The 26,527-nt window shown below is 47.0% G+C and overlaps 2 protein-coding genes across 4 annotated transcripts in view; one reads left to right on the top strand and one right to left on the bottom strand.

Moving 5' to 3' along the window:
* Window positions 1–628: 628 nt before the first annotated feature.
* Iah1 (isoamyl acetate hydrolyzing esterase 1 (putative)) lies at window positions 629–8,111 on the top strand. The gene is made up of 6 exons (XM_075984081.1): window positions 629–1,061; window positions 1,958–2,010; window positions 2,461–2,609; window positions 4,324–4,485; window positions 5,663–5,784; window positions 7,856–8,111. The coding sequence occupies exons 1-6, from the start codon at window positions 708–710 to the stop codon at window positions 8,036–8,038; spliced, it is 1,023 nt and encodes a 340-aa protein (XP_075840196.1). The 5' UTR covers window positions 629–707; the 3' UTR covers window positions 8,039–8,111.
* Window positions 8,112–8,359: 248 nt separating this feature from the next.
* The window catches only part of Adam17 (ADAM metallopeptidase domain 17), a 53,857-nt gene continuing 35,689 nt past the window's right edge, over window positions 8,360–26,527 (bottom strand). Inside the window, exons 8-19 of one of the 3 annotated variants that reach the window (XM_075984077.1) lie at window positions 24,159–24,272; window positions 21,622–21,766; window positions 21,434–21,522; window positions 19,084–19,236; window positions 17,419–17,618; window positions 16,213–16,316; window positions 15,895–16,029; window positions 14,067–14,197; window positions 13,102–13,180; window positions 12,103–12,191; window positions 10,371–10,421; window positions 8,360–10,068 (exon numbers count right to left, since the gene is read on the bottom strand). In XM_075984077.1, the coding sequence (XP_075840192.1) occupies window positions 9,709–10,068; window positions 10,371–10,421; window positions 12,103–12,191; window positions 13,102–13,180; window positions 14,067–14,197; window positions 15,895–16,029; window positions 16,213–16,316; window positions 17,419–17,618; window positions 19,084–19,236; window positions 21,434–21,522; window positions 21,622–21,766; window positions 24,159–24,272 (1,650 nt within the window). In that variant the 3' untranslated portion in view covers window positions 8,360–9,708. Of the gene's footprint in view, window positions 10,069–10,370; window positions 10,422–12,102; window positions 12,192–13,101; window positions 13,181–14,066; window positions 14,198–15,894; window positions 16,030–16,212; window positions 16,317–17,418; window positions 17,619–19,083; window positions 19,237–21,433; window positions 21,523–21,621; window positions 21,767–24,158; window positions 24,278–26,527 lie in introns of all 3 variants that reach the window. The other 2 variants (XM_075984076.1, XM_075984078.1) reach the window with 2 other exon arrangements.

Genomic DNA, 26,527 nt, shown 5'->3' with positions numbered 1-26,527 from the left:
AGTATTGGTTCTACCTGCAGGTGTTTGCAGCACTAGCTGAAATCCTAAGATCTAGCAGCTGCGCAGACTCCGAAAGGAAAAGCAGTGTCCATTCTGGCATACCTGTGCCTTGAATTGAAAGCAAATACTGTGCCACAGGTTTGAAACCTTTCTCCACCCTTACCGAATTCCTTGCTTATGTGTTCAAAGCCACTGCTTTCAGGACGCTCCTTTGTATGGGATCCGCATGTCAGCTCAGAGCTAGCTTTTTTACAGATGTGTAGATCAGCTCGTTAGTCTCGTTTCCTAAAGTACTGGCTGGAGCGGGTGGTGGCTCCCAGTGGTCCTCACCTTTCTCCTGGAGTTGGCTAGAGCCTCATCCTCAACGCACAGTCAAGCCACAGAATCGCGCGACTGTAACCTGGCCGGTGCACCTCCCCTCGTAGGTGTGTAAATACTCCTGCGCTCTGGTAACAAAGTATAAGTCTGACTTTATGAGATTTCTGTAAAACAGCCCAATTCCCATGTCTTTGGCCTATACCAAAAGTCTAGGGCCCCCATAGCATACAAAAATTTATTAGAGCTAAACATTCCGTTTTAATGCTTTGGAATCGGGCAGTCTGGAGTGAGGGTTCCTGGACAGCTCGGGCTTTCCAAGTTGTCTCCTCACTGTGTCCATCGAGGCCAGTAACCAAGGAGAGGCGAGCCCCACTTGGGCGTGGCCGGAGATGGACGAGCAGGCCTGCCGAAGCGGGTCTCAGCTCCGCCAGCCTGCGCTGGGCACACGGAGCTTCTCTAAGAACCCAGGGCACCCCAGCTATCGCCGGTCACAGAGCGATGGAGTAGAGGGTGAGTGGGCCCCCACAGCCCCGATCTACCGACTCACGGGGCCCAGAAAAGCCGGCGGGAGAAACAGAAGACCAGATCCGCCAGGCTCCGCCCACGGCTGGCTCCGCCCCCCGGAGGCTCCACATCCGGCGCGGTGTTCGGAGCCCGGCACCATGGCGCTGTGCGAGCGTGTTGCTGGCGGGAGCTCTTTGCTCTGGCCTCGCGTGTTGCTTTTCGGGGACTCCATCACCCAGGTACCCACTGCACCCTCGGTTGCGTCTGCGCGTGTCGGACGGGCTCGGTGCTGTTTCCCCTCATGCTCTGCTGGCCGTGCACCTTCGCGGGCTGGTGTGGACGTTCCGGGTGCCCGAAACCGCATCTTTTCAGGAGGACTTTAGATGGCTCGGTGCTCTGTCGGGGGTGCACAGCGGGTTTAGACGGCCCGGTGCTCGTGGGGTTCACGGAGGGTTTAGATGACCCACTGCGCGTCGGGGGTGCATGGGGTGCTTAGAGGTCCCGAAGTCTCCTACGTGTTCCTGACTGAAGGCACTTTGAACTTCGAACCCACTAGTTCACCTCTCGTTTCCTCCCGCGACCCAGGTCCTGTACCAAGTGTTTGAAAACAAAATGATTCCAGCAGTACGGGAAAGTAATCCCGGTATCTGAGACCGTTTAACCCCCAATTAAGGAAGTTCCTCAGGATGCCTTCCTTCGCAGAGATAGGAAAACCGCTCCCCAGTGCTTTTCTAATGCTCACGCATGGCTTTCCCTAGTAATTGGCAACATTTTTTTTTAGGTTTTTGTAAGTAGTTGTGATGGCGTGTTGCTGCCAGAGGACTGCCACAACTGTTAGGGAAATCAGTTGAGCATTGACTTCCTTGGCTTTCAGCTGTGGAGTGGGATAACGCGGTGTCATCTCCCAACTCGACAAACCTGGATAACGAATGCCTCTAATGCGAAGTCGCAGTAAAGTGTAGATGACTGGCTCGGGTCCATGCGTTTCCAGAGAGCTACCAAGTGCAGCCACAGTGTCCCTCCCAAGATCCCTTCCCAAGCAAGGAAGGCAAGAAGCTTGGGGGGTGTCAAGATGTAGCCCCTACCTTTGCCATTGTGTCTGGCCGAGTGGGTAGTAACCGGCTTTTCTCTTCAGTTTTCTTTCCAGCCGGGTGGATGGGGCGCATTGCTGGCTGACCGACTTGTCAGGTGAGGACGGTTCCCTGTTCCCAGATCGTACTCAGCTGCTTCCTAGGGAAGCTTGGTCTGAAGAGTGAAGACGCAAACAGTGGGTTTTGCCTGTTAGCTCCTTTCCTCCTCAGTGCGTGTTAGAGGAACAGAGGCAGGCTCTCTGGATCGAGTTTGCCACCGTGTGAGATCAGGGGGCACTCGTGTTGTCTGGATGTCTACCTGTAATCCTCCAAACCACTGAGTTTCCGCCTGTTAGAGGATCGCTGACATTTTCTACTTGCCCGGATTATCACCCATCAGGAAGTCCATTTGAGATGAACTCCGAGGGGCCATAAACATCTATAGAATTAGCCCCTTGTATGGAATTCATATCTTATTGAGGGGTTTGGGGGATTGAGCAGGGTCTAAGCACTACAAGGAAGCCACTCTTTACTTATAACCTGTCTTTTTAAATCAATTTTATTTCAGAAAATGTGACGTTCTGAATCGTGGATTTTCAGGTTACAACACCAGATGGGCCAAGATTATCCTCCCAAGACTAATTAGGAAGGAGAACAGTGTGGAAACCCCAGTGGCAGTTACCGTCTTCTTCGGTGCCAACGACTCCTCTCTCAAAGGTAAGGGCGTTTCTAGCTCATTCCTGTTTTTCCTGGACTCGAGCAAATACATGTTTATATGTATCTCCCAGTAGAGAGTTTTCCAGAGAACAGGGCGTCCCTGGAACTCACCTGTGTAGGGTTTCTTTTGGCTTTGATGTGGTTAGAGTTGGCTCGGGTCCTCTAGGGCTCATTTTCTACATAACTGCCTTGTTGGCCCACCTGAAATGGTGTTTGATTGATTGTTCCTGCACTCTGGTGTCCTCAGCTGGTACAGTGGCCAGCAGAGGGCTGGTCTCTGGGACGGGACGTGCTCCCTCTGGCAAGAAAGCATTGTCTCTTTGTTAGAGACAAGGTCTCCTGTAGCCCAGGCTGGCTCTAAACTCACTAGGTAGCTAAGGCTAGTTGATCCTCCTGCCTCTACCTCTCAAGTGCTGGGATGGGGTCGTGCCACAGCCTGGCCTGTTACTGGTTTTTTTTTTTTTGTTGTTGTTGTTGTTTGGTTGTTTTTGTTTTGTTCTTAAATTACACATGGTACAGGGAAAGACTGGCCAGGAACACATCCTATCTCCAGCAGTGACTTGGATGGCAGGCTCATGGGTGGCTTTGCTTTTTACTTCCTGTGGTTTGCACGGAGTCTGCAGAGAGAGCACCCCGTGCTTGTGTGCAGCCTGTGCTTTCCACACTTGTCTGTTTTCACTGCTATCCTAAGAGGCAGAGCTGCCGTTGCCCTCGTTCCCCAGTGAGGACACTAAGCTTCAGAAAGCTAAGCATTTTTCTAAGCTGAAATGACCAGTCAGTGATAGGCAGGATTGAAGCTGGGGCAGTCTTTTTGTTTTGTTTTTGTTTGAGACAGGGTTTCTCTGTACCTTGGGGCCTGTCCCAGAACTAGCTCTTGTAGACCAGGCTGGCCTCGAACTCACAGAGATCCTCCTGCCTCTGCCTCCCGAATGCTGGGATTAAAGTCGTGCACCACTACTGCCTGGCTAAATGGGGGCAGTCTTATGTCACAACCTATAGATCCAGCCTTGCTGATGGTAGAGGACCTAGAGACCAGGACATTCAAAATGCCCTAGCCAGCCTCTGCGGTCTGAGCTGTGAGCGGTTTTGGTAACGTTTGAAGAGGAGGGGATCTTGTCTTTGTCTTTGGTGCTCAAAAGTTCCTCAGTTACACTGTAAATCTGCAAACAATATATTCCTGCCTGTGAGGGGTGGCACATGTGTGTGGTCTGTGCACCGGAAGGCTCCAAGTTAAGCCTGAAAAAGGGTAAGATCCTGTCTCAAAACACAAAGGCCTACCGACAATGGTGGCACACACCTTTAATCTCAGCACTGTGAGTTCGAAGCCAGGCTGGTTTAAAGAGGGAGTTCCAAAGCTACACAAAGAAACCCTATCTCAAAAAACAAACAACAAGACCTCACAAAGGCCCAGGGATGTTGAAGAGTGCCTGTCTGGTATGTACAGTATACAGTACCGAGTTCAGTTCCTTCTCCAGCACTCCATAAAACCAGGGCTGCATGAGGCGTGCCGGCCTTTAGCCCCAGCACCTGGGAGGTGGGACAGGAGATCTCAGCTATCGGGGCTACAAAAGGAAACCCCATTTTACTATCTAGTGAATTTAGAACCTGTCTGGGCTAGAAACTCTCAAAAAACAATTTAAAAAGCTACAGAAGTCCATTCATCTCATTTGCTGTTTTGGAAACTGTTCAGACTGAGTGCGCATGTCTTGAACAGGTGAGAACCCCAAGCAGCACGTCCCACTGGACGAGTACAGAGCGAACTTGCGGGACATGGTGCAGTACCTGACGTCTGCGGGCATCCCCCAGGAACGAGTCATCCTCATCACCCCGCCCCCGCTGCACGAAGCAGCCTGGGAGAAGGAATGCATCCTGAAAGGTGAGTGAGCACGCTTGGCGTGTCACAGCTGCATGCAGGGCTGAGGGCTTCCACTCCAGGGTCCTGTCACAACCAATGTACAAACTCAAAAGGATCGACTCCGGGTGTCTTACTCTAGATTGTTCTAGATATGAAGTGGGGCGGGGATTCTGGTGTGTGAATCAGGAGGGCATCGGTGCCCTGTCACCCACTGTCTGTATAGTTGCCAGACACTAAGAGGCACACAAGGCCCACTGCCAGCTGCAGCAGCTGGGTCAGGCATGGGCAAGGCACCTGCAGTCAAGCTCTGGTCCAGCTGCTGGACCGGAGAGGTGTACTATGGACTCTTGTCTCAGCTGCTTGGATCCAGAGGACGGGTTTGACCGGGACACAATAATGGCCTTTCAGCACCCGTCAGCAGCCAAAACTAGGGAAGAGTCATTCATGCCTTCTCTTGCAGCTAGACAGCCTGGCTCCTACTGTACCCCACATCCCTCCCTTAGCCACCTGCACTCCTGAGGTTCTTCCCAGCTCTTCCAAGATGGTCAGGCTTGCCCTATGCCCTGGGAAGTCAGCCTTCATCCTAGACTGGGAGGTAGGCAGCATGTGCTTGGCTAAGTGTGCACATTTTGTACTAGAATCTGCATGAGCTGGGCAGTGGTGGCACACGCCTTTAATCCTAGCACTTGGGAGGTAGAGGCAGGTGGATCTCTGTGAGTTCTAAGCCAGCCTTCTCTAAAGAGCAAGTTCCAGGACAGCTAGGGCTGTTACACAGAGAAACCCTGTCTTGACAAAAACAAAACAAAAAACAACAGCATGAATGAGATAGGTATGGCCGTCACAGGCTGAGAGCCTCAGAGTGGCTGCGCATGGTGTTCGCAGGCACAGCTGTGTAGGAGCAGGCTCGGGCGATGACTGGTCTCTGCAGACACCGTGCATCTCATGGTCTCGACGTCTCTTTCTAACCATGCCTATCTTGTCCCTTTCCCAGCTCACTGCAGTCTGTTCTCTAGCTGGTTAGCCTCTGCACCCCAAACCTGGTGCCTCAGAAGCTTCTAGATGCTGCATACAGCTGGCTGCTCCTCCCCCGTGCAGAGCAGTGCCGCTGTCATAACCCCCAAGCAGGCTGGCATCAGTGCTGCTTGGAAACTGGACCAGCAGTAAGTGTGCCAGTGACGCTGTGGGGTTTTCCCGACAGGGTGCAAACTAAATCGCCTGAACGCAGTTGTGGGTGAATATGCTAATGCATGTGTACACGCAGCCAGAGACTGTGGGACGGATGTCCTTGACCTGTGGACCCTGATGCAGAAGGACAACCAGGTACTGTCGTTTTCTCAGTCCTTTCAGGATCACAGACATAAAGCAGGTATGTGCAGCTCTCCTGGAAGGGCTCTTCAGACAGGCATGTAACCCAGAATGCAGGAGGCAAGGGTGGAAGGGTCAAGAGTTCAAGGCCAACCTTAGCTCGGAGCACATTTGACGTAAAACCGTGACTCAAGTCAAGCTTTTCCAGAAGAAGAGCGTAAGAACCGGGCAGTCAAGAGGCCTGGCAGGCAACCAGAACCTCAGCTAGAGATTGCCATAGTACACCATAAAGGGCCAAATTTGGGCCTGTAAGAGCAGAACAGAGCTCAGATAAAACGGCAACATTTATTGACTAACAAAATCCACAGCTTGAGATGCCATCTCGTTGAATTATTTTGTCCTAGAGCCCGAGAACAATACACAGGGAGAAAGTTGTTGTGAGGCGCAGTGCTCAGGAGGGCAGCTGGAGGTTGCATGCGGCTGGCTGCACATCCATGCGCTGACAGAGGACGCGGCTGTCCACTCACCTAGTTTTCTGGCAGCATTATCCACACGAGGCCCAATCTCCGTATCCATGGAGTCCTGGGCAGCAAGGAGGCCGGGTCTGGTGCCTGAAGTGATGGGGAAGGCGGGCTTTCAAGTCCCGGGCTTGGTTCCAGCTGTTCACACCTAGACAAGGCTGCTGTAGGGAGAGGACAGTGACGACCTTCAGGTTCCACCCCATTCCTGGTTCCTGGTCTGCTTTCAGCCCCTCCCCCCTTTTGAGACAAGGTCTCATAATCCCAGGCTGGCCTGGAACTTGGCTTTGTGGCTGAGGATGACCTTGAATTTCTGAACTTCCCACCTCCACCCTGGAAGTGGGTGCTGGGGACTGAGCACCTGCTAAGCAATCTGCTGGGTCTTTCCCTACTTTTTATTCCTTAGTAAAGTGCTTGCTCTTTAGGGGCATCTCCTTGTGGTGCTGAGGGACGGGGCTGTGGTGTTTGAAGTGCTCGGGCAAAGGAGAACCCCCTCAACCCGGGTTTTGTTCTTCACAGCTGTTTGGTTTTGCTGTGTCGACTAAGGATAGCCCCCAGCCCACAGTCACCAAACCACACACTAACCTTTCGCCCTCCCGATTCTCAATCCATCCCGGCCTCCACGGACCCGGGTCTGACGTTACAGCTGATCTGTAAAGAGGGACGTGGTGCTGTTCCCTTACTGGAAGGTGACAGAGCACAGCCTGGACTGGTGCCGGAAGGCAGAGACCGTCAGTTCAGGATGCCCAGTAGCCGCTGACTTGAGAACATCATCTCTGGAGGCTCTCGGAGCCCCGGGACTCCAGTGGTCCTCGGCACCCTTCACTGAGCTTTGTTCCCTTAGTGGAAGGGCCACGGCAGGCTCAGTGCTTAATCTGCTCCAGGGCCAGCAGGACGGCTCAGCTGGGAAAGGCACCTAACTGCCAGGCCTGATGACCTGAGCTTGACCCCAAACACCTCCTTGGTGGTTGGAGAGCACCAACTCCTACAAACTGTCCTTTGGCCTCCTTGTGCCACCATGATATGTGTGTACCCTTTCCTCCGGAAGTTCAGGAAGGGTGTCTTCTACCACTGCCTAGTTTTACTCAAGCCTTTCCCAGTTTAGTTAAGTTTTCTAGTCTAGGTCCAGGACTAAGAGCATCTTCCTGACAGATCAGTAATCCGGGACCATCCAGGTGGGAAAGGCCACTCGAACTGGAGTTCTCCTCTCTAAACAGTCTCCATGGCGGTTAGGCAAAGGAAGATTCCTCCGAGTAAATCCTGGGTTTAGGCAGGAGTGCTGGGAGACTAGACTCTACGCAGCCTTCCTATTGTAGTCCAAGTTCTTGTCACCTCCAACCTGCCCACATCCTAGGAGGATCCTGCGCCTTCTTAATGCTGTGAATCATAGGCCTTCATTAAGCCTGAGACCCAGGAATATGGGTCTGTTGGACACAGAAGCACAGGCAGCAAGGGTCTTGTACCTGTACAGAAACTCTGAGGCCATTGTGGTCCCAGTCACTGGTCTGTGCACAAACACAAGGGCCAACCCCAGGAAGCCACATGACACGTTACTCCTCTCCTTACAGGACTTCTCATCCTATCTATCAGATGGCCTGCATTTATCACCAGTGGGAAACGAGTTTCTGTTCTTAAACCTCTGGCCGCTGCTGGACAAGAAACTCTCCTCTCTGCCATGGCTGCTTCCCTACTGGAAGGATGTGGAGGAAGCAAAGCCCGAGTTGAGTCTGCTGGGGGACGGAGACCATTAGTCGGCCCGGGAAACCTTCCCAGTTGGTAATTCACAAACATCTAGAAGCTAATTAAACATTTTTTCAAGATTAACATCTTTATATGCACTGGTGTTTTGCCTGCATGTATGTCTGTGTGAGGGTGTCAGATCCCCTTGAACTGGAGTTACAGTTGTGAGCTGCCATGTGGGTGCTGGGAACTGAACCTGGATCCTCTGGAAGAGCAGCCAGTGCTCTTAACCACCAGGCCATCTCTCCAGCCCCCTACCCCATTCATGACTTTTGATCAAAAAACCCATTAACGTTTGCCAGTGTAAATAACTTATTTTTCAGGGAAATGTTGTTCTTGACCCATTTTGTTTTGATGTTCAGTATTTATTGAAACAGCCACAGCTACAGAATATACCCTGAGCAGCTTGTTAATCCTGTACATGGCAAAAAAAAAAAAAGACATTTTTGGTTTGTTTTAAAAGTCATAATTTTATAAAAATGGTTTTCCAAAACTTTGATTCATACAAACACCCACACACCCTACTCACCTTATAGCAAATCCTCAAAATGTAAGGCTACCATGGCTAGTTAAGAGCAAATACCACAAGGTACACATTCAAGTATTAGTGTAACAGACATCCTCGGAGAGACAAGGCACAGGTCTGGTTAGTTGTCCTCAGAGATTACAAGTTATCTTGGTTAAAACGTGTTGGCTGGTGAGCACATTTCGACTCTTAGAACAAATGCTTTTGTAAGTAGACTTTATAGAAACCAGAATCCAGGCTAATGGCTTTCATCCTTCACACAGTAAGTACAGAGCACCCAGGATCCTGACGCACTAAAGCCAGAGGTCGTGTAGTACCTACTTGCTGGGGCTGGGCCCCAGGTGGCCTGTAAGAGTGCCTGCTCACTCAGGCAAGCTGACACCGCAGCCGTGTCCTTCTCATTGGGGGTTGAGGCAGGATAGGTTTCGTGGATACCGAAATTTCTTACAGCACTGGGCTTTTTATTTTATGTGAGTATTTTGCCTGCATGTCTGTGCACCACATGCCTGCCTGGTGCCGCAGAGGTCAGAAGAGGGCATCTGATCCCCTGGGACTGGAGTACAGAGCTCGTAACAGATGTAGCTCAATATTGAATTGTCTTCTTACACTTTGTAGGCCATCTCTACACACACGCGGCTGTTACTGCAGACCTCACCTAAAGCTCGAGTCTTCATCCTGGACAGGACCATCCTTAAGTCAGCATGGTCCTAAGTGTTCCAGTGCCAAGACAGGCCACATTAGGGAACAATGTACATATAACCAGGTTCCTCTGCTTTTACTTAAAGGCAAAGAGAGAATAAGTCTGTTGGTTCCAGTTACCCTCACTAAGAACTGTGGCCAGGGGACCATTACAGAGAGACAGACTGCAGATGGTCAGCGCTGTCACCAAGGACTCCATCCAGCCTTAGTTTCTGTTTTTGCACCACAGGTCAAAGGAGATTTTAGATTATAAAAGAAAAAACCCAAAACCTGAAATGAGCCAGATTTACCTCACCCCTTCAAAGGGCCTATACCTACACAGGATGTCATGTGACGGTCATGTCACATGACCAGCATCTGCTAGGTTGCTTGCGTGTTCCTGGGGGCATTGTTTGGTTTAGGTCGGCTCTTAGAGCATCTGCGCATGTACGTCCTGGAGCAGGGCGAGGCTCCTCACTAGCACTCTGTCTCCTTGCTGTCAACTCGGTTCTGGCGCTGCAGCTTAAAGGAGGCCGCCTTCTCGCTCCTGGTCACTGGGTGGTCTGTGAGGTCCTCAAAGGACTTGGCAGCTGCACTGCTGTTGGGGAAGGGGTCCTTCTCAAAGCCATCGTCGTCCACATGCGAGTCTGTGCTGGGGTCTTCCTGGATGGTGTCCATCCTCTGGTGCTCCAGTTTGGGAGCCGCAGACACTGGCGGCATCATGGAGGCCGGCTGCAGGGGCTGCAGGGGCTGCAGACGACCTGGAGTCTGGGGTGCAGGAAAAGGCTTGATAATGCGAACAGACGCCGAATCCATGCTGCTGAGCATCTCAATGTTCTGGAAAGGCATGGTCCAAAGGGTGGGGAGAAATGAGTCAAAGGTCACTGTTAAATTGTTACCTTCCCCCACAGTAGCCCTGGGCAGCGCTCAAGGACCAGGAGAGACTCCCACACCTTGAGTCTACCAAAATCCGTGACGGAAAAACTGAGAGGCTGGGTCAGCACCTGTTTTTTGGGAGACCAGGGTTCCTCTCAGCTTTCCACCCCTGTGACTAAGCCACTTTCTCAGGACCACTCAACACCCAATCCTTCCTGGGAGGGAAGAGCTGAGGCCTGCTCTGGTTTTCTGTGTGTACTTACGCTGTGGTGAAACAGAGACAGGGATTCATACTGTTTGTCCAGTTTCTTATCCTACAAAGAACAGGAAGTAAAAATGTCATTAAAACTAGGAGCCCAACCCTCAAGCAGTACTGCTTCCTGTCCACTACTCCAAGGCTGAGTGAACACAGACCCTCTACTGCAGGGCAGGGCGGCAGGGGTACGGCTCAGCACTGGGGCAGTGGCCCAGCATGTGAGGCCTTGTTTTACCTGCCACCCCTCCACACTATCACGAACCTGACCCCCAGGGACAGGTTCGCTAGCTGAGAAGGCACTTCAGCTCCTAGGAAAGAAGTGCTGCTCTACACAACAGTGGCGAGGGTACATAGAGGAGGGACTTTAAGTCCTGCTTTCAAAGACGTCTTACACTGTGGGTAGAAGGACAAGTGGGTTTGCCCATATCCACATGCCTGTGCATTGGGACAGTTGGCAAAGGTTAAGGTTCGTGGCCTCCCTCGGTCCTGACTCTTTCACAGAACCGAATCTTGATCCCCCACACTGTATTTCTGCAGGAGGCTGAATGCTAACTAACAAAGGGAAAGGCAGCACCAAGAATTGGGCCACAACTTGATGTCTGGTGACATGAATGCGTTCTGTGGCTAGAAACAAGCCACCAAGATCAGCTTCATGGTCCACACGTACACCTTTCAGTGAACACAAGATCTGCTCAACATGCAGCAGCAGCCCTGGGGAGGGATGCCAATGCTGTCCTAAGACGCATCTTCTAACAAAGCCTCGGGTCTGTCACTACGACAGCAGCTCTGCCTCAGTACAAGTGCCAGTGCCTTCCACACTGAGAGCTTCAGACACCAAGACTCATCTTTCACCTGTAAGGCACCTACTCCCTATTCATGCAAGGTAAGTTGTTTTTTAAAGAATGTATACAACATTCAGCTTCCATGTACGCCCTCACGCCAAAAGAGAGCACCAGATCTCATTCCGGATGGTTGTGAGCCATCATGTGGTTGGTTGCTGGGAATTGAACTCAGGACTTCTGGAAGAGCAGCCAGCTCTTAACCACTGAGCCATCTCTCCAGCCCGCAAGGTAAATTTTTTAAGACTCACAATGTATAAAGTGCCCGGAGTTCTAAAGACAAAGTCTAATTTAATATTTAACTGTTAACTTATTTGTGAAGACGAGACTGTCAACAATCTCCACAGCACATGGGGAATGTCTGCAGTGTTTGTACTTGTTCCCCTAAAACCAAGCCAGCCAAAACAGTGCTCCTGTTGACTATACGTCACAGGCAAGGCCAGCTAAATACTCTCCTATGTTTAAGAATACACACACACTTTAAAAACTGTATGTTGTGTGTGAGTGAGCCATAGCCTACAAGCTAAAACCTGGCTGTGGAGGGAGGAGGACCACTTGGGGAGTCAATTCTCTCCTTCCACCATCTAGGTCCTGGGAAAGAGCATGGGTCTGGCAGCAGGTGTCTCATGCTGACAGGGACCCATGAGGTCACTATGGAGCTCTTGGTCCTCCTGAGTGCATGCCCTAGTTTACTCAGTACTGGGGAAGAACACACGGCCCTGGGCAAGCTCCAGAAGCCCTCTACTAGCTGAGCTAAGTATCCAGTCCCATTCGGTTTAAAGATCGTCAGGCAGGCTCCGAGGTTCTGTCACAGAACACTCACGACAGCACTGGCAACACTCACATCTATCTTTCAACCTGGAGCTGCTCGACATCTCTGTAAAATGTTTGATCACTTACCACACAGTGGACAAGAATGCTGAAAGGAATCCAGAATATCAAGGAGAAAACCAGGACGGACCCTACGATGTTGTCTGCCAAAAACTTTCCTGTGAACAATTCCAAACAGTGAACACTCAACCACATACCTCACAAGTCGACTACCAAACACTCTTGAGTATCATGGTCAGGCTGTGTTTGGGGGTGAAGGAACTAGAGAGTATTATGCCTGCTTCCTGTGTCCACAGTGCCAAAGAGACACAGCACACCATGCTTAGGAGACAATACTTTTATTACCTGAAGATTACTACTTTTATATTAGAATTCTAGGGAGTTTTGCCTTCTGCAAAACCTGAGACCTACGGGTAAATAGCTCAAATAGGATCACAAGACTGAACCAAGTTCAGTTGGACCACTCTCTAAAAACTCATGCATGCAAGATACATAAGGATGGATGAGTGAGTTTTGTCTTAGCCTACAAAGCATTTTTTAAATATAACTGTGTGTGTGTGTGTGTGTGTGTGTGTGTGTGTGTGGTTTTTCAGGACAGGGTTTCCATGTTTAATAGCCCTGGCTTTCCTGGAACTCACTTTGTTGACCAGGCTGGACTCAAACTCAAGTCCTCCTGCCTCCCAAGAGCTAGGATTAAAGGCATGTGCTACCATGCCCAGCTTTTAACCATTACTTTGATGTATTCTGCCTCTACATATGTCTGTGCACATATGAATGCAGTGCCCTGGAAGGCCAGTAAAGGGTGTCGGATTCCTCAGAACTGGCATTTCAGATAATTATGAACCACCACATGGGTGCTGGGAACTGAACTCAGATCCTCTGGAAGAAATAACCAGTGTTGTTAACCCTGAGCCATCTCTCTAATCCCCAACAGAGTTACTTCATAACAAATATGTCTTCTGTCATAGAATCACAGCACAAATTCTGCACCACGCCTGAGTTGCCATGGAAATCACAGCTCTTGGTAAATACAGAAAATATTTCACTTACCAAAAATATTTCACTTACCGAAAGTGTTGATGCTCAATTGGTCAATGAAATCCCAAAATCGCTCAATTACATCCTGTACTCGTTTTTCACATTTGCCCTGTAAGGAGAAAACATACTGTGCTATCCCAAACACGTTTAAAACTAATGAAGCCGCAGAAAGACAATGGGCATAGAAATAACTTTCACTGGGTAGCCCATCTTGAACACAGCATGATAATTCCAATATGAAGATACCCGAGAAAGGAGGTTGGGTAATTAGCACTTTCACAATTAGTCCCTTAGAATATTTGGTGCACTGGTGGGGATGAGGGTGTTCAGACAGGGTATCCTGTGTATCTCAGAACTGGACTTGTCTATTTTCTTAATGGCTAAGAAGGAGTCTGTTGCCATACCCAGCCTAAAAGTCCACTCTCGGAATAACCAAGATAAGGCTCAAGAAAACTGTCATCTAGGAGTACCCAGTTAGAATAATATATAGATTATATACATGGTGGACAGGACGGCTTTCTATGCTTAGTACTTGAGTTTGCAATCAGAAGCAATCCAAATGCAGGTGCTCCCTTTTGATCTTTCTGACCAGTGCCTGCTTTCAATGAATGCCCACAGAGGAAGTCGGCAGGTGTTCTAGAGTCACTGGAGTTTGAAACTGAGCTCAGAAACAGAAGACCTGGGGAGGGAGCTCACGTGTTATTTGAGACCAGATCTTGGGAGTAACCCCGGCTGGCCTGGAACTCCATGTGAGAGCAGGCTGGAGAGGGGCTGGAGGGCAGGCAGCTGGCTTCAGACAGAGCCCTGATTTCCTGGCCGGGACAATGGACGCAGACTACAAGAGTGCTCAAGCTGTGTCTGACTCTGTAGCACTGAGGAGCAAGGGACCAAGGCTGCTTAGGTTGCCTCACTCAGACCCTGTGCTCTCTGCAGATGCAGAATTCCACAGCAGGTCAGACTCCCACAGTACAGAAAAGTTGGAACATAATACTTACATTCATGTCGCAAAACCCCACTGTACAGGGCTTCCCTTTTCTCAAAAATAAGTTCTTCTGCTCTGCATCGACGTAGGGCACACAGGGGCCAGAGAGGTTCCTGCAGCACACCTTGCATGAGTTGTCAGTGTCTGAAAGAGAAACACGTGGCTGACAAGAGTCTACCACAGGCTTCCTCAACTCCCAGACTCTTACCTCACTCCTAGATGTGAAAAGCTGGTACTACCCAAGGCTGAGGGTTCATCGCATGGCAGATGTGATGGCTTGGGATCCAGGTACACAATCATGAGAAGAAAATGGGCTGAAATGGCTTCTGAATTCATAATTCCTCAGCTTTCAAGCTAAAATAATTATTAGCTGGGTGTGATAGCACACACCTTTAATCCCAGCAGTTGGGGATCAGAGGCGGGCATCTCTGTGACTACACAGCTGGCCTGGTCTACAGAGTGAGCACAAAGTGAGATTCTGAATAGAAAAGTCTGATTAAAAACGATAGTGTCCTCTCTGTCCAAACCTGCATAATGTTCTTGCAAATGTGTCCCTCTGGCCCAGCATTCCTAGCTCCCTGTCAGTTTCCTTCTCTGACTCCTCAGTGTAAAGCCTATCCTGCCCTGAGCCAATGTAGCTGCAACACAACTGACTACCTGTGGTGTGGGGCTGAGTGACTGCCAGTGAGTGACATGAGCATCACAGCCTGGACACAACACCTGGGCTAAGTCAACAGTACCAGGTGAACTGCAGACACCCAGCTTGAAAAGTTTACCCTCCACAGTCTGAGCTTGCTCTAGGGGGCAATCTAAGTTTATCTTCAGGAAGAAAGCCAAGTAGAACACAAAGCAAGCAAAGGTTTACTGGGACTCTTTCCAAGGCACTGCAAGCCTGCTGTCAGTCACTCAATCATTTGCTGAAGTGCCGTGGCTCAAACCAAGGGCCACGTGCATGCATGCTAAGCAGATTCTCTGTTGCTGAGCTGCACACCAGCTGTTCTTACAGTAACCAACCAGGAGGAACTGCTCAGTCCAGTGCATGAATGAGTTCCCAGCCTCATGATTTAATGGTGACGTCTCTATATGGAACAGAGAACTGTCATCAATCTACCAGGTCCACAGTGGAGTGGAATTTAGAGTCTAGCCAGGCCCTGGATGTCCTTAAGCCTCCCTTCGGGCCTAGTGATTCCAAAAATAAGAGCATGGGAAACCAAGGAGAACTGTAAGGCACTAAAAAGGCTACTTTCCCAGCCTGCCCAAACAGGGGCAAGAGGGGTAGCAGGCCTTGATGGCATCGTCAAAAGTTCCACCTAGGGGGCAAAGTAGGTAAAGGCACTGGCTGACAACTTGAAGACCTGAGTTTGATTCCTGAGATCTATATGGTTTGAGGTGAGAACTGATCCCTCAAGGGATCTTTTGACTGTATATGCGTGTGTGTGCGTGTGTGCGCGCACACACACACACAATTCTGAAAATCCCACCTACTGGACTTAGATCCTAGAATGGCTTTGGTTAAGTCCAAGTGTTTCCTGTATGGGAACAGAGCTACTGCTGCCTTTGTGCTTTTTATGGCATGTAAGGGGGGAGGACAGTTCCCCTGCCCTCCAATGCCTTCCCATTCTACCCTCAAGCCTGCCTCCCTGCCTGCCTGCCACAGGTCTGAAATGGAGTGGGAACACAGGTTGGTGGGAGCCAGGATCTGAACAGAGATATCTGTCTTCAGACACTAGTGTGTCTTGCTTTCCTCATCCACTTGTTTGGTTCCCCCACTTTGATAAGCAGCAGGGAGCAACAGACAAAGAACGGAAGCTCTGCACCTCCAGGACTCAGAAAGCACTCACCACTGCACGCACATGGCTCCAGCTCCTGCTCTCTCTTGCAGAAGGGGATGCACTTTCCTGCCTTGCACTTGCCAAGGTCCAAGCACACAGTGTCATCTTCCGCATCTCCTGGTGGGGGGCACTCACTGCTGTTCCCTGGAGGCAAACACCAATTAAAACTCAGCCCAGGTCAACAGTTCCCAGGGCACAGCAGTTGCCAGGCACTAGTCAACAGCAAGGGCTTAGGGCACTGCTTTGACCTGAAGGAAACTTGACCCTGATTTTCAAATACATGTTCACACACTACAGGATACCTGGAGAAGCAACAGAAACGCATACCTGTGCAGTAAGACACGCCTTTGCAAGTAGCATTAATGGCCTCCTGGCACTTCTTCTGGGCTGTCTCAAACTGACAATTTTTACAGCAAGGACTGTTCCTATCACTATGGAAGAGCAGACAAACACCATTCAATGCAATGGCAGCCCAACATCTAAGGCTATGGTTGTGTTAGTGACCCGAACACTGAAGCAAGACCCCAGGGCCAAGTCACTATTGCACTTCCTGACTCCTCTGGAGCATCTGCACTGCGTGTATCCCTTCCTGATGTGGGAAAGGCAACATCAATGCTGCACCTCAGCAAGAAATAGTACATACAGCAATCACCTTTTTGGTATTCTTGGTTTTCACTAGCTAGTTAAGAAAAAAACCAGGGATGCACCAGTGGTTATGAAACAAAGGAGCCTGAGTCCCATCCCACTCCCTACTAGAACCTACAATATACAGATAGATAATTCACCAAACACTGGTCCATCAGGCACCTAAAAAATAATTAAGTACCTACCAATCTGGAATCTGCTTAATATCATTAAACAGTACTCTACAATATTCTATTACATGGATACACAATAACAATTTGTATCCTAATATTACCATCTTGGATTGTTCTGATACTTTGCTGCTATAAAAGACATAGCCATGAGTAACCTTGCTGAATCAACTTTTTGTTTTAGAAGATTTTTTCCCCCCAGATGGGGTCTCATTGTGTAGCTTTGGCTGTCCTGGAGCTCACTATGTACACGAGGCTAGATTTGAACACACAAAAGATCTGCCTCCCTCTGCCTTTCAAGTACTGAGATTAAAGGCATACCACACCATGCCTGGCTTTAAAATTTTCTTAAACTCCACTGAGATAGCTAGTAAAGGCAGTTACTATCAAGCTTGATTTTAAAATAAAAATAAATCTTAAGCACTAGGGAGGCAAAGGTAGGTGGATCTCTGTGAGTCCATGCTAGCCTGGTCTACCTATATATAGAATTTAATATAATGAGACTATGTCTCAAAAAATTAATTAAAAAAAACACAAAAGGGAATTCTGTGTCAATGGTCATGCAAGCAAGGTTAAAGATTAAAAAAACCACACAGGTTTAAATATCTTCCATAAAGTACTGCACTTGCACGCGCACAGGTTCAAGTGCCTAATCACAATGTCTTGTCATCCGGACCCTCATTACCCACCCCCATTCTCTCTTTAGGACACTTCTCACCTGCACTGCACACCTGGCTTGAGCGTGCAGTCACTATTGCAGCAGGTGTCGTTGTTCAGGTACATGATGCCCGGGTCACACTCTTCTCCTTCATCCACCCTGGAGTTACCACACACCTTGTTGCTGCGCTCCTGAAAGCACTCCGGAGCCTTACTTTCTATGGTTTTGTAGATGGACTGTTTACTGCAGTTTGAAAACATCTTAAGAGGAAAAAGGGTCATGAGAATCGAAAAGAGCAAGATAAAATTCATTCCCAAGTAGGTCTGTGCTTCTTTAGACAAATACTTACTGTGAAGTCACCATCAATGTAACCACTGAGCTATTATGTCAAGTGGTCACTGCCCTGGAACAGAATTACCTAGAGAAATAGCTGAAACAATGGCCCACTGCTGATTGTCACTTGCACCTCTGGAAAACCTTGCTGCTTCCTGACCCTACCTTGTGATTTTAGAGCAATGGTTCTCAACCTATGGACTGAGACCCCTTTGGGATAGCTATCAGATATCCTACATATTAGATATTTACATTATGATTCATAACTGTAGCAAAATTACAGTTATAAAGTAGTAATGAAAATAATTTTACAGTTGGGGGTCACCACAACCTGAAGGACTGTATTGAAGGGTTGCAGCATTAGAAGGTCAAGAACCACTTTATTAAGAGAATAAAATGAATACAAACTGAACCCAGCATAGAAGCCTCTCAGGAGTTGTCTCTCTTCCACTCACTAGTGTTGGAGCACAAACTCTGGAAAGATGCTACAACATGGTTTCCCTTTATTTGATACAAAATGGCTAGGGCTTTTAAGACAAGGGTCACCATCGTGTGGCTCAGGGCTGGAGCTCCCTATCTAGACCAACACAGCCTTGAACTCAGATACATCTGCCTTTCTCAAGAGCTGGGGTTAAAGAAGTACCCCACCATACCCCGCAGGTCAGAATGGCTAGTGATCTTAGCTTAGATCAGGACCTACACCCCCACAGCTAGAAGAATACCTCTTCATTCACAGTTAGACTTTCAAACAATGGGGCTCCAGCACCTAGACAGCACTGAGCACGCAGAGACCAGCCTGCCACTGCCTCTGACCCCAGTCTCTAAATCCCAGTCTTCTGTTTGCACCTTTAATTATAACCTCTCTTTCTTCAGGGACCCTCAGCATCCCTTCTTTCTTTCCAGTAACATCACTGCACAGCTCATGTAGCACTTCGGAGCACCTGCTCGTTGGCCCATCTAGTAGCAAACAGGGCCGTTTGTCCAGGTGAAATCAAAGAACCACCTCATTTATGTCCTACAGTTCTTTTCACCTAATTAAAAAAATGATTATCAAGAAAACTCACGAGGGAGGCTGCTAACAGCAAACTGGGAAATACTGCTAAAGTGAAACGAGTAACAAATAGTAAATAAAGTGGTCAGGTCCTTTTAAGGCTGAACCGAACACCCTCAAAAGCAGGACCTTGACAAAAGTCACTACTGTAACTTTCATAATGAACCCAAATTTGCATGTGTTTAACCTTGACAAAACTGCCCAATGACATTAAGTTCCTACTGCATTTGACAGTCCACCTATAAGAAAAACATTGAGGAATGGATACTTCCCCAAGCCCCTGTCTAATAACATCACATAGCCTTCTTTCCCACCCCTAGAGACAATCAGAGCACACATACCTTATTGTTCTCATGGTCACCACTCACAGCTATGGGGTACATAACGTACTTTCCTCCCTGGTCCTCATTTGGGGCACATTCTGCTAGCCCATCAGGATCGTGTTCTGCTCCAAAATTGTGTCCCAATTCATGAGTTGTAACCAGGTCAGCTTCCTTAAGAATTAGGCAAAGAGAATATGTAACCATCATCTACTTTTGCCAGTTTGGCCCATGCTACATTTATCAGATCAAATGGAAGCAGAATGACTCCCGTAAGTGGTCCACGCCCACATATACCCATCGTGTATGTGTGTGTTACTGAGGAGTGGGGGGGAGGGAGGGAGGGAGAGAAACTGACTGAGACCAGCCTGGTCTACAGAGCTAGTTCCAGGACAGGCTCCAAAGCCACAGAGAAACCCTGTCTCGAAAAACATAAATAAATGAATGAATGAATGAATGAATGAATGAATGAATAAATGAATAGAGTGTAGATCTAAACAGAGAACTCTCAACAGAGGAATCTAAAATGGTTGAAAGACACTTAAGGAAATGCTCAACATCCTTAGTCATCAGAGAAATGCAAATCAAAACAACTCTGAGATTCCATCTTAAACCTGTAAGAATGGCCAACATCAAAAACACTGATGACAACTTATGCTGGAGAGGATGTCGGGTAAAAGGGAGCATTTCTGCATTGCTGGTGGGAGTGCAGGCTGGTACAGCCCCTTTGGATATCAGTACGGTTATTTCTCAGAAAATTAGGAAACAACCTTCGTCAAGACCCAGTAATACTACTTTTGGGTATATATCCAAAGGATGCTCAATCATGCCACAAGGACATGTGCTCAACTATATTCATAGCAGCTTTGTTTGTCATAGCCAGAACCTGGAAACAACCTATATGCCCTTTGACCAAAGAATGGATAAGGAAAATGTGGTACATTTAAACAATGGAGTACTACACAGCAGAAGAAAATAACGACACCTTGAAATTTGCAGGCAAATGGACGGAGCTAAAAACCATTATTTTGATTGAGGTAACTCAAATCCAAAAAGACAATTATCATATGTACTCACTCATAAGTGGCTTTTAAACAAAGCAAAGAAAACCAGCCTACAAATCACAATCCCAGAGAACATAGACAACAATGAGGACACTAAAAGAGACATACATAGATCTAATCTATATGGGAAGTAGAAAAAGACAAGATCTCCTAAGTAAATTGGAAGCATGGGGACCTTGGGAGAGGGTTGAAGGAGAGGGGAGAGGCAGGGAGGAGAGCAGAGAAAAATGTAGAGCTCAATAAAAATCAATAAAAAAAAAAAGAATGCTTTCACACCAGGCTGTTGCTACAGGCCTGCAATCCCAGCACTTGGGTGAATGATGCAGGAGAAGCTCAAACTCAAGTGAGACTCTGTCTCACCAAAAACACACCAAACAAAAAAAAATAAACATTCTGCACAAAGACAAAGTATCTAGATCTAGAAGGATCCACCTGCCCTCACAAAGGAGGGGGGGAAAAAGGAAATGTTATGCTAATTAAAAAAAATTATCTTAGTTATGTGCATACTGTCTGTGTGGGGAGGCCAGAAGAGGGTGTCGGATTCCTGGTGCTGGGAACCAAACTCAGGTCCTCTGGAAGAGCAGGATACATCTACACAGAAACAAGGATTTTGTTTTGTTCTGTGTTTTAAGACAGGTCTCAAGTATCCCAAACTGGCCTTGAACTTAGTATGGAGCTGAGAGCAATCTTGAAATGCTTATGCTCCTGCCTCTACCCCATCCCCAAGTGCTGGGGCTGTAAGTGTGCATCACTGTCCCAGGTTTTATATGCTACATGCTAGGCAAGGGCTCTACTGAGCTACATCTCCAGACCCTAAATAAAACAAGATATAAAAATCTCTTAGGGAAAAACAAAAGATCAGAGAGACTAAAGACTCCTATTTCTTCTAACAGCACATGAATGCAAGTAGACAGCGGAGCAATGCCCTCAAATACAGAAGGACAGACACACCAGCCACAAGATCAACCAAGTAGGGACTACTTTTTTAAAGATCCCAGTATAAATATGTAACTGAGACTGTAATGCAACGCACTCCCAATCCATACTGTTTTAAAACAAAAAATAAAAACACAGGCTGGAGAGATGGCTCAGTGGTTAAAAGCACTTGCTGCTCTTGCAGAGGCTGCATGTTCAATTCCCAGCACCACTTAGACCACTCACGACCACCTAGTAACACCTCCTGCAGTACCAACAGCCTCTCCCGGTGTCTGTAAGGACCCATGCTGTACACACCTGTGCACGCATGCACACACATATGTAAAAACATTTTTTAATAAAGTTCTTTTAAAAAATATCAAGGAACGTACCTTTGTAAGGATGGTTTTACCATAATTTTTTGTACTAGTCAGACCACTGTTCAAATAAATGTTTTTCTTCCCAACTGGGCTGTAGTAAGCTAAAGGAAAAAGAACAGAAAACAGTTGCTTCTGACACATAACCTATTGCCTTTCTCTTTCATCTCGCTCAGTGTCATGACAATGCAAATGAGACGTACCTTTCGGGCAAACCCCTCCGTGACTGTTTGCTCTAGGAGAACCAACGTAAGCTAATCCAAGAGTTCCCATATCAAAATCCTGGTATGTGAAAAGATGAGCCAGGCAGACTTTAGATGCTTCTTCAGCTATATCAAAGCTAAATTGCTTTAAAGAGAGAGTATTTTTAATAGGTTACCATCATGCCAGAGTCAGGGTGCATCTCACAGAAGAGCTGCACTTCTGCAGTAGCACCTGTAAGCCCCTGTAACACAGTATGTTTTCACTGGGGGAGGGGGCCTCACCCATCCAGCAGGTAGAAAGCACAGTGGCCATGGGGGTGGTCGGGAGCACTTGGGTACCTTTTCATCTACTCTTCCATACAGAGACCTAGTCAGCAGCCCCAATTCCAGAGAGACTGCAGCCCCGTGCATTTCAAGAGTTTAACATGCTGTGCAGGGATTACCGTATTTTGAATTATATGGATTGGGAAAGATTTTTGTTTGAATTTTATAATTTACAATTATATAAAATTATTTAAAAATTCACAATACAAGTTTATAGAAAAGCAGACATACTTAGTTTTATGGCACCAAACAAAAGATTTAAAGCCATTTTAAAAGCACTACAGACTCATTCCTCCATCCTCTACCCTGCCCCACACTCCATGTGCCTTACACTTCAGTGTCTTTTATTTTTCTACTCTAACAATCTAAAAATTTGAAGTTTAAAAAAAAATCATGACTTTTGAAAATGTTAAATGCCAACCCTTAAAAGGCAGAGGCAGGTGGAACTCTGTGAGTTTGAGGCTAGCTTGTGAGATCCTGTCTTAGCATATACATATAGTTTAAAATGAAAGCTCAGAGAATCCCATGTACGGAAGGATGACAGCTGTCTGAAACCTAGACAGTCCCTTGGCAACAGGGCGCGTGAGGCTCCGGGACTTCTCTGGGGACTGAGGAAAAAAACTGGAAGGTGCACCTTTGGGCCCATAGGAAGTGGTGTGGTGGGTCAGCTGTCTTGGCAATCAGGCTTACCGCTATAAGCAACCCAGGAAAAGACATCTACACTGATGTATGGGCTCAACTGTAGTCACCAAAAAGCTCATATATTGATGTTGTAGCCCTGACGAACTCAGAACACAGCTATATTTGAAGACAGAACCTTTACAGAAGCAAGTGAGGTCCAGTGAGCATAACTCACAGACCCCGATTACAGATGAACTGCTTCCTTAGGAAAATGACTTGGGGGGAAGTTGGTTCATGTGCTGCTTTGCAGTGCTGGGATCCAAATCCAGGGCCACATGAATACTAGAAATGTACCATATGACAACGGCACTGCCTGGACCATGTGTGTTCATGAGGAGATAAGGACACAGACATACACAGAGGGAGACTGCAGCATGCTCAAGAGAGGCCTGAGCAGAAACCAATCGTGCCAACACCTCTAGCTGTTATCTATGAGAAAATAAATGCCAGTGGCTTAATCCTCCCAGTTGTAGTACTCTGCTAAAAGCAGCTGGACCTCAGTCACATTTGCTGAGACTTTTCTCAAAAGTAACAATACAGACTACCTTTAATCCCAGAACTCCAGAGGCAGGAGCACGTGGATCTCGGAGTTTGAGGCCAATCTAGTCTACAGAACAAGTTCCAGGACAGCCAAGGCTATATAGAAAAGCATTGTCTCAGAAAAACAAAAAGATCCTATATCTCAATCTCCCTGACGGAGGCTAGCAGATCAAATTACATAAGCCAGTATCATACAGACAGAGCACATAATGGGTCTCAATCTGGGGAGGAAATGATAAAAAGCATTTAATTCCATTCAAGTTTAAAACTTAATTTTGGTCTTATGCATGCATAAGTAAGAAATCCATAGAAACCCCATATCTAAACCAACATATTGAAACTACAAGATTTTATTTATTTATTTATTTTTTTTTTATTTTTTTATTTATTTTTTTATTTATTGTGGTTTTTCGAGACAGAGTTTCTCTGTGGTTTTGGAGCCTGTCCTGGAACTAGCTCTTGTAGACCAGGCTGGTCTCGAACTCACAGAGATCCGCCTGCCTCTGCCTCCCGAGTGCTGGGATTAAAGGAGTGCGCCACCACCGCCCGGCTTGAAACCACAAGATTAAAAGAACAGCCCACCCAAATGTTCCAAGCTGCTAGATTTGTAGTATTTGTTAGGGCAGCCACAGAAATTACCATACACCAGTATAGAAAGCCAGTTTACAATAAAGCAGTAATATGCACGTCAGACACTGGAGTCGTGTAGCTGTTAAGGTAAGACACTCTTAAATTTTTCAGGTTATACTTGTGCCAGCCAATACATGTTCACAGCTTCTTTGGTAAGTTCTGTCTTAAAAGACTGTGGTTAGGTTTCAGGGACCTGAGGGACAGCACAAAGATGTCTACACATTGACAATTCATGTTATTTTCCAGAGAAGATCCATTGTGCCACGTTAGATGCTCAAAGACACTGAGGTTTCTACCATGCTCCTTCACTAGTACAGAAACATCCACCCATTAGAAATGAAAAACTGCAGGGCAAACCCTACCTCTAGCAACATCTTCACATCCCAGGCATCTTTTTCTTCGTTTGGGTAACTTTTTGCCATATTGAAGTGTCTTTCACCGGGTTTTACATCTTGTGGAGACTTGAGAATTCGAATCTATACTTAAGAGAGAACATACTTAGAACAATTCCAAAGCATCCTAAGACTTTTACTGCAGTATTTCATCACTTCAAAAAAGGAGTGCCTGGCTAGGTACAGTGAAGCACACTTTTAGCCCCTGGACTCCAAAGGCAAGCCCAGCAGATCTCTGAGTTTAAGGCTTCCCCAGTATATATGAGTGTGTTCCAGGACAGTCAGAGATGCCTCGAGAGACCCTGCCTCAAAAACAAAACACAGGACCAAGAAACCCAGTATCTGAGCGAGCACTGGAGAGACCTCAGCAGCTAAAAGCAATCATTCTTCTCAGGACCCAGGTTTGATACCTAGCACCAACACCCAAATGCAAGTTCACAACCATTCCTAACTTTAAATCTTTTTTTTTAAAGTCTTTAATTAAATAACAACAACAACAGAAAAAAATCAACATCTATGTGACGCTGGCACTTGGTAGGCTGAGACAGAACAGTCACTAGCAGTTCAAGGACAATCTGAGTTACATAGCCAAAGTCTGTCTCAAACAAAACAAAACAAAAACCAAAAATACAAACACATGCACTCACACGTGCACACACACACTCACATATACACTCAAGTACACATGCACACACACGTGCACACACACATACACACTCACATATACACTCAAGTACACATGCACACACACGTGCACACACTCACATATACACTCAAGTATACATGCACACACACGTGCACACACACACTCACATATACACTCAATGTATAAGTGCACATGCACACACACATACATACTCACATATACACTCAAGTACACATGCACACACACACATACACACTCACATATACACTCAAGTATATATGCACACACGTGCACACACACACTCTCACATATACACTCAAGTACACATGCACACACACAAACAACTTAACTATCTACTATAAAAAAAAGTTTTATGAGCCGGGCAGTGGTGGTGGCTCACGCCTTTAATCCCAGCACTGGGGAGGCAGAGGCAGGCAGATCTCTGAGTTCAAGACCAGCCTGGTCTACAAGAGCTAGTTCCAGGAAAGGCTTCAAAGCTATAGAGAAACCTTGTCTTGAAAAACAAACAAAAACAAAAAATTCAAAGCCCAAAACAAACTGAAAAGCATCTGGTATAGAAAATACATGTCAGAGTCGGGCGATGATGGCGCACGCCTTTAATCCCAGCACTCGGGAGGCAGAGGCAGGCGGATCTCTGTGAGTTCGAGACCAGCCTGGTCTACAGAGCTAGTTCCAGGACAGGCTCCAAAGCCACAGAGAAACCCTGTCTCGAAAAACCAAAAAAAATAAAAAAAGAAAATTCATGTCAATGAATTATTTATAAAGTTCTAAACGTACTAAATTTTCACATTCTCCACATGTATTTGAAAAAGTGAGAACTTGGGTTTACATGAGCCTAAGATATTTACTGCAATTGTAATCAATAATTTTAAAATCAGGATTGGGATGAACATTACTTCTGCACCATAAGTACAGGAGACTACTGAAACCTGGAGCTTCTCTTTGCACGTTTAAGACAAATTCCTATTAAAGAAGACACTAAGAAGAAAGGAAGGAAGGTTTCTGATCAGGGACTTTGGGACAAGGACAGAGGCCATGCTGAGCTCACAGCTCAGTCTCTGGCCTCCATTTGAAGTGCACCAGCACCAAGGTCCTAGCTTTCTGGGGAAGGTCAAGGTCAGTTCTGGTGAGAAGTAACTGGAAACCTGACAGGACTACACGCCTAAATCACGCCTCAGTTCACCTGGAATGGAACAAAGACGCTGGCATTTCTGTTCCCTATACTGCTATGTTCTTCAACTGTTTTCAAGTTCCTACAGCATAAAGGAACTATTTACTGATCCCCTAAAAACCTGCATGTTTTCTATAGCTTCTTTTTATAAGGTTGGGTTTTTTGTTTGTTTGTTTGTTTGAGACAGAGTTTCTCTGTGAAACAGCTCTGACTGTCCTAGAACTCACTCTGTAACCAAGGCTGGCCTCAAACTCACAAAGACCCATCTGCCTCTGCCTCCCGAGTGCTGGGATTAAAGGCGTGTGCCACCACTGTCCAGCATATGTTTTTGCTTTGTGTATGTGTATACGTATGTGTCTGTGTGTGTGTGTATATATATATATATATATATATATATATATATATATATATATATAATTTTTATAGCTAAACATAGTATAGTGATTTGATTTTTTTTTAATTGTTTAAAGATTTTTAAATGTATACAGTGTTATGGCTGCA

This window comes from Microtus pennsylvanicus, chromosome 8, assembly GCF_037038515.1.
Source record: "Microtus pennsylvanicus isolate mMicPen1 chromosome 8, mMicPen1.hap1, whole genome shotgun sequence".
Taxonomy (NCBI): domain Eukaryota; kingdom Metazoa; phylum Chordata; class Mammalia; order Rodentia; family Cricetidae; genus Microtus; species Microtus pennsylvanicus.
The sequence above is the reverse complement of the archived record's forward strand: the minus strand, read 5'-3'. Positions and strand labels throughout refer to the sequence as shown.

Excerpts from the sequence above, each read along its gene's own strand:
- Iah1 (XM_075984081.1), top strand. The coding sequence starts at position 708 with ATGGACGAGCAGGCCTGCCGAAGCGGGTCTCAGCTCCGCCAGCCTGCG. Across the intron at positions 2,610-4,323 it reads CAACGACTCCTCTCTCAAAG|GTGAGAACCCCAAGCAGCAC; the intron begins GTAAGGGCGTTT and ends TGTCTTGAACAG. Across the intron at positions 4,486-5,662 it reads GAAGGAATGCATCCTGAAAG|GGTGCAAACTAAATCGCCTG; the intron begins GTGAGTGAGCAC and ends TTTTCCCGACAG.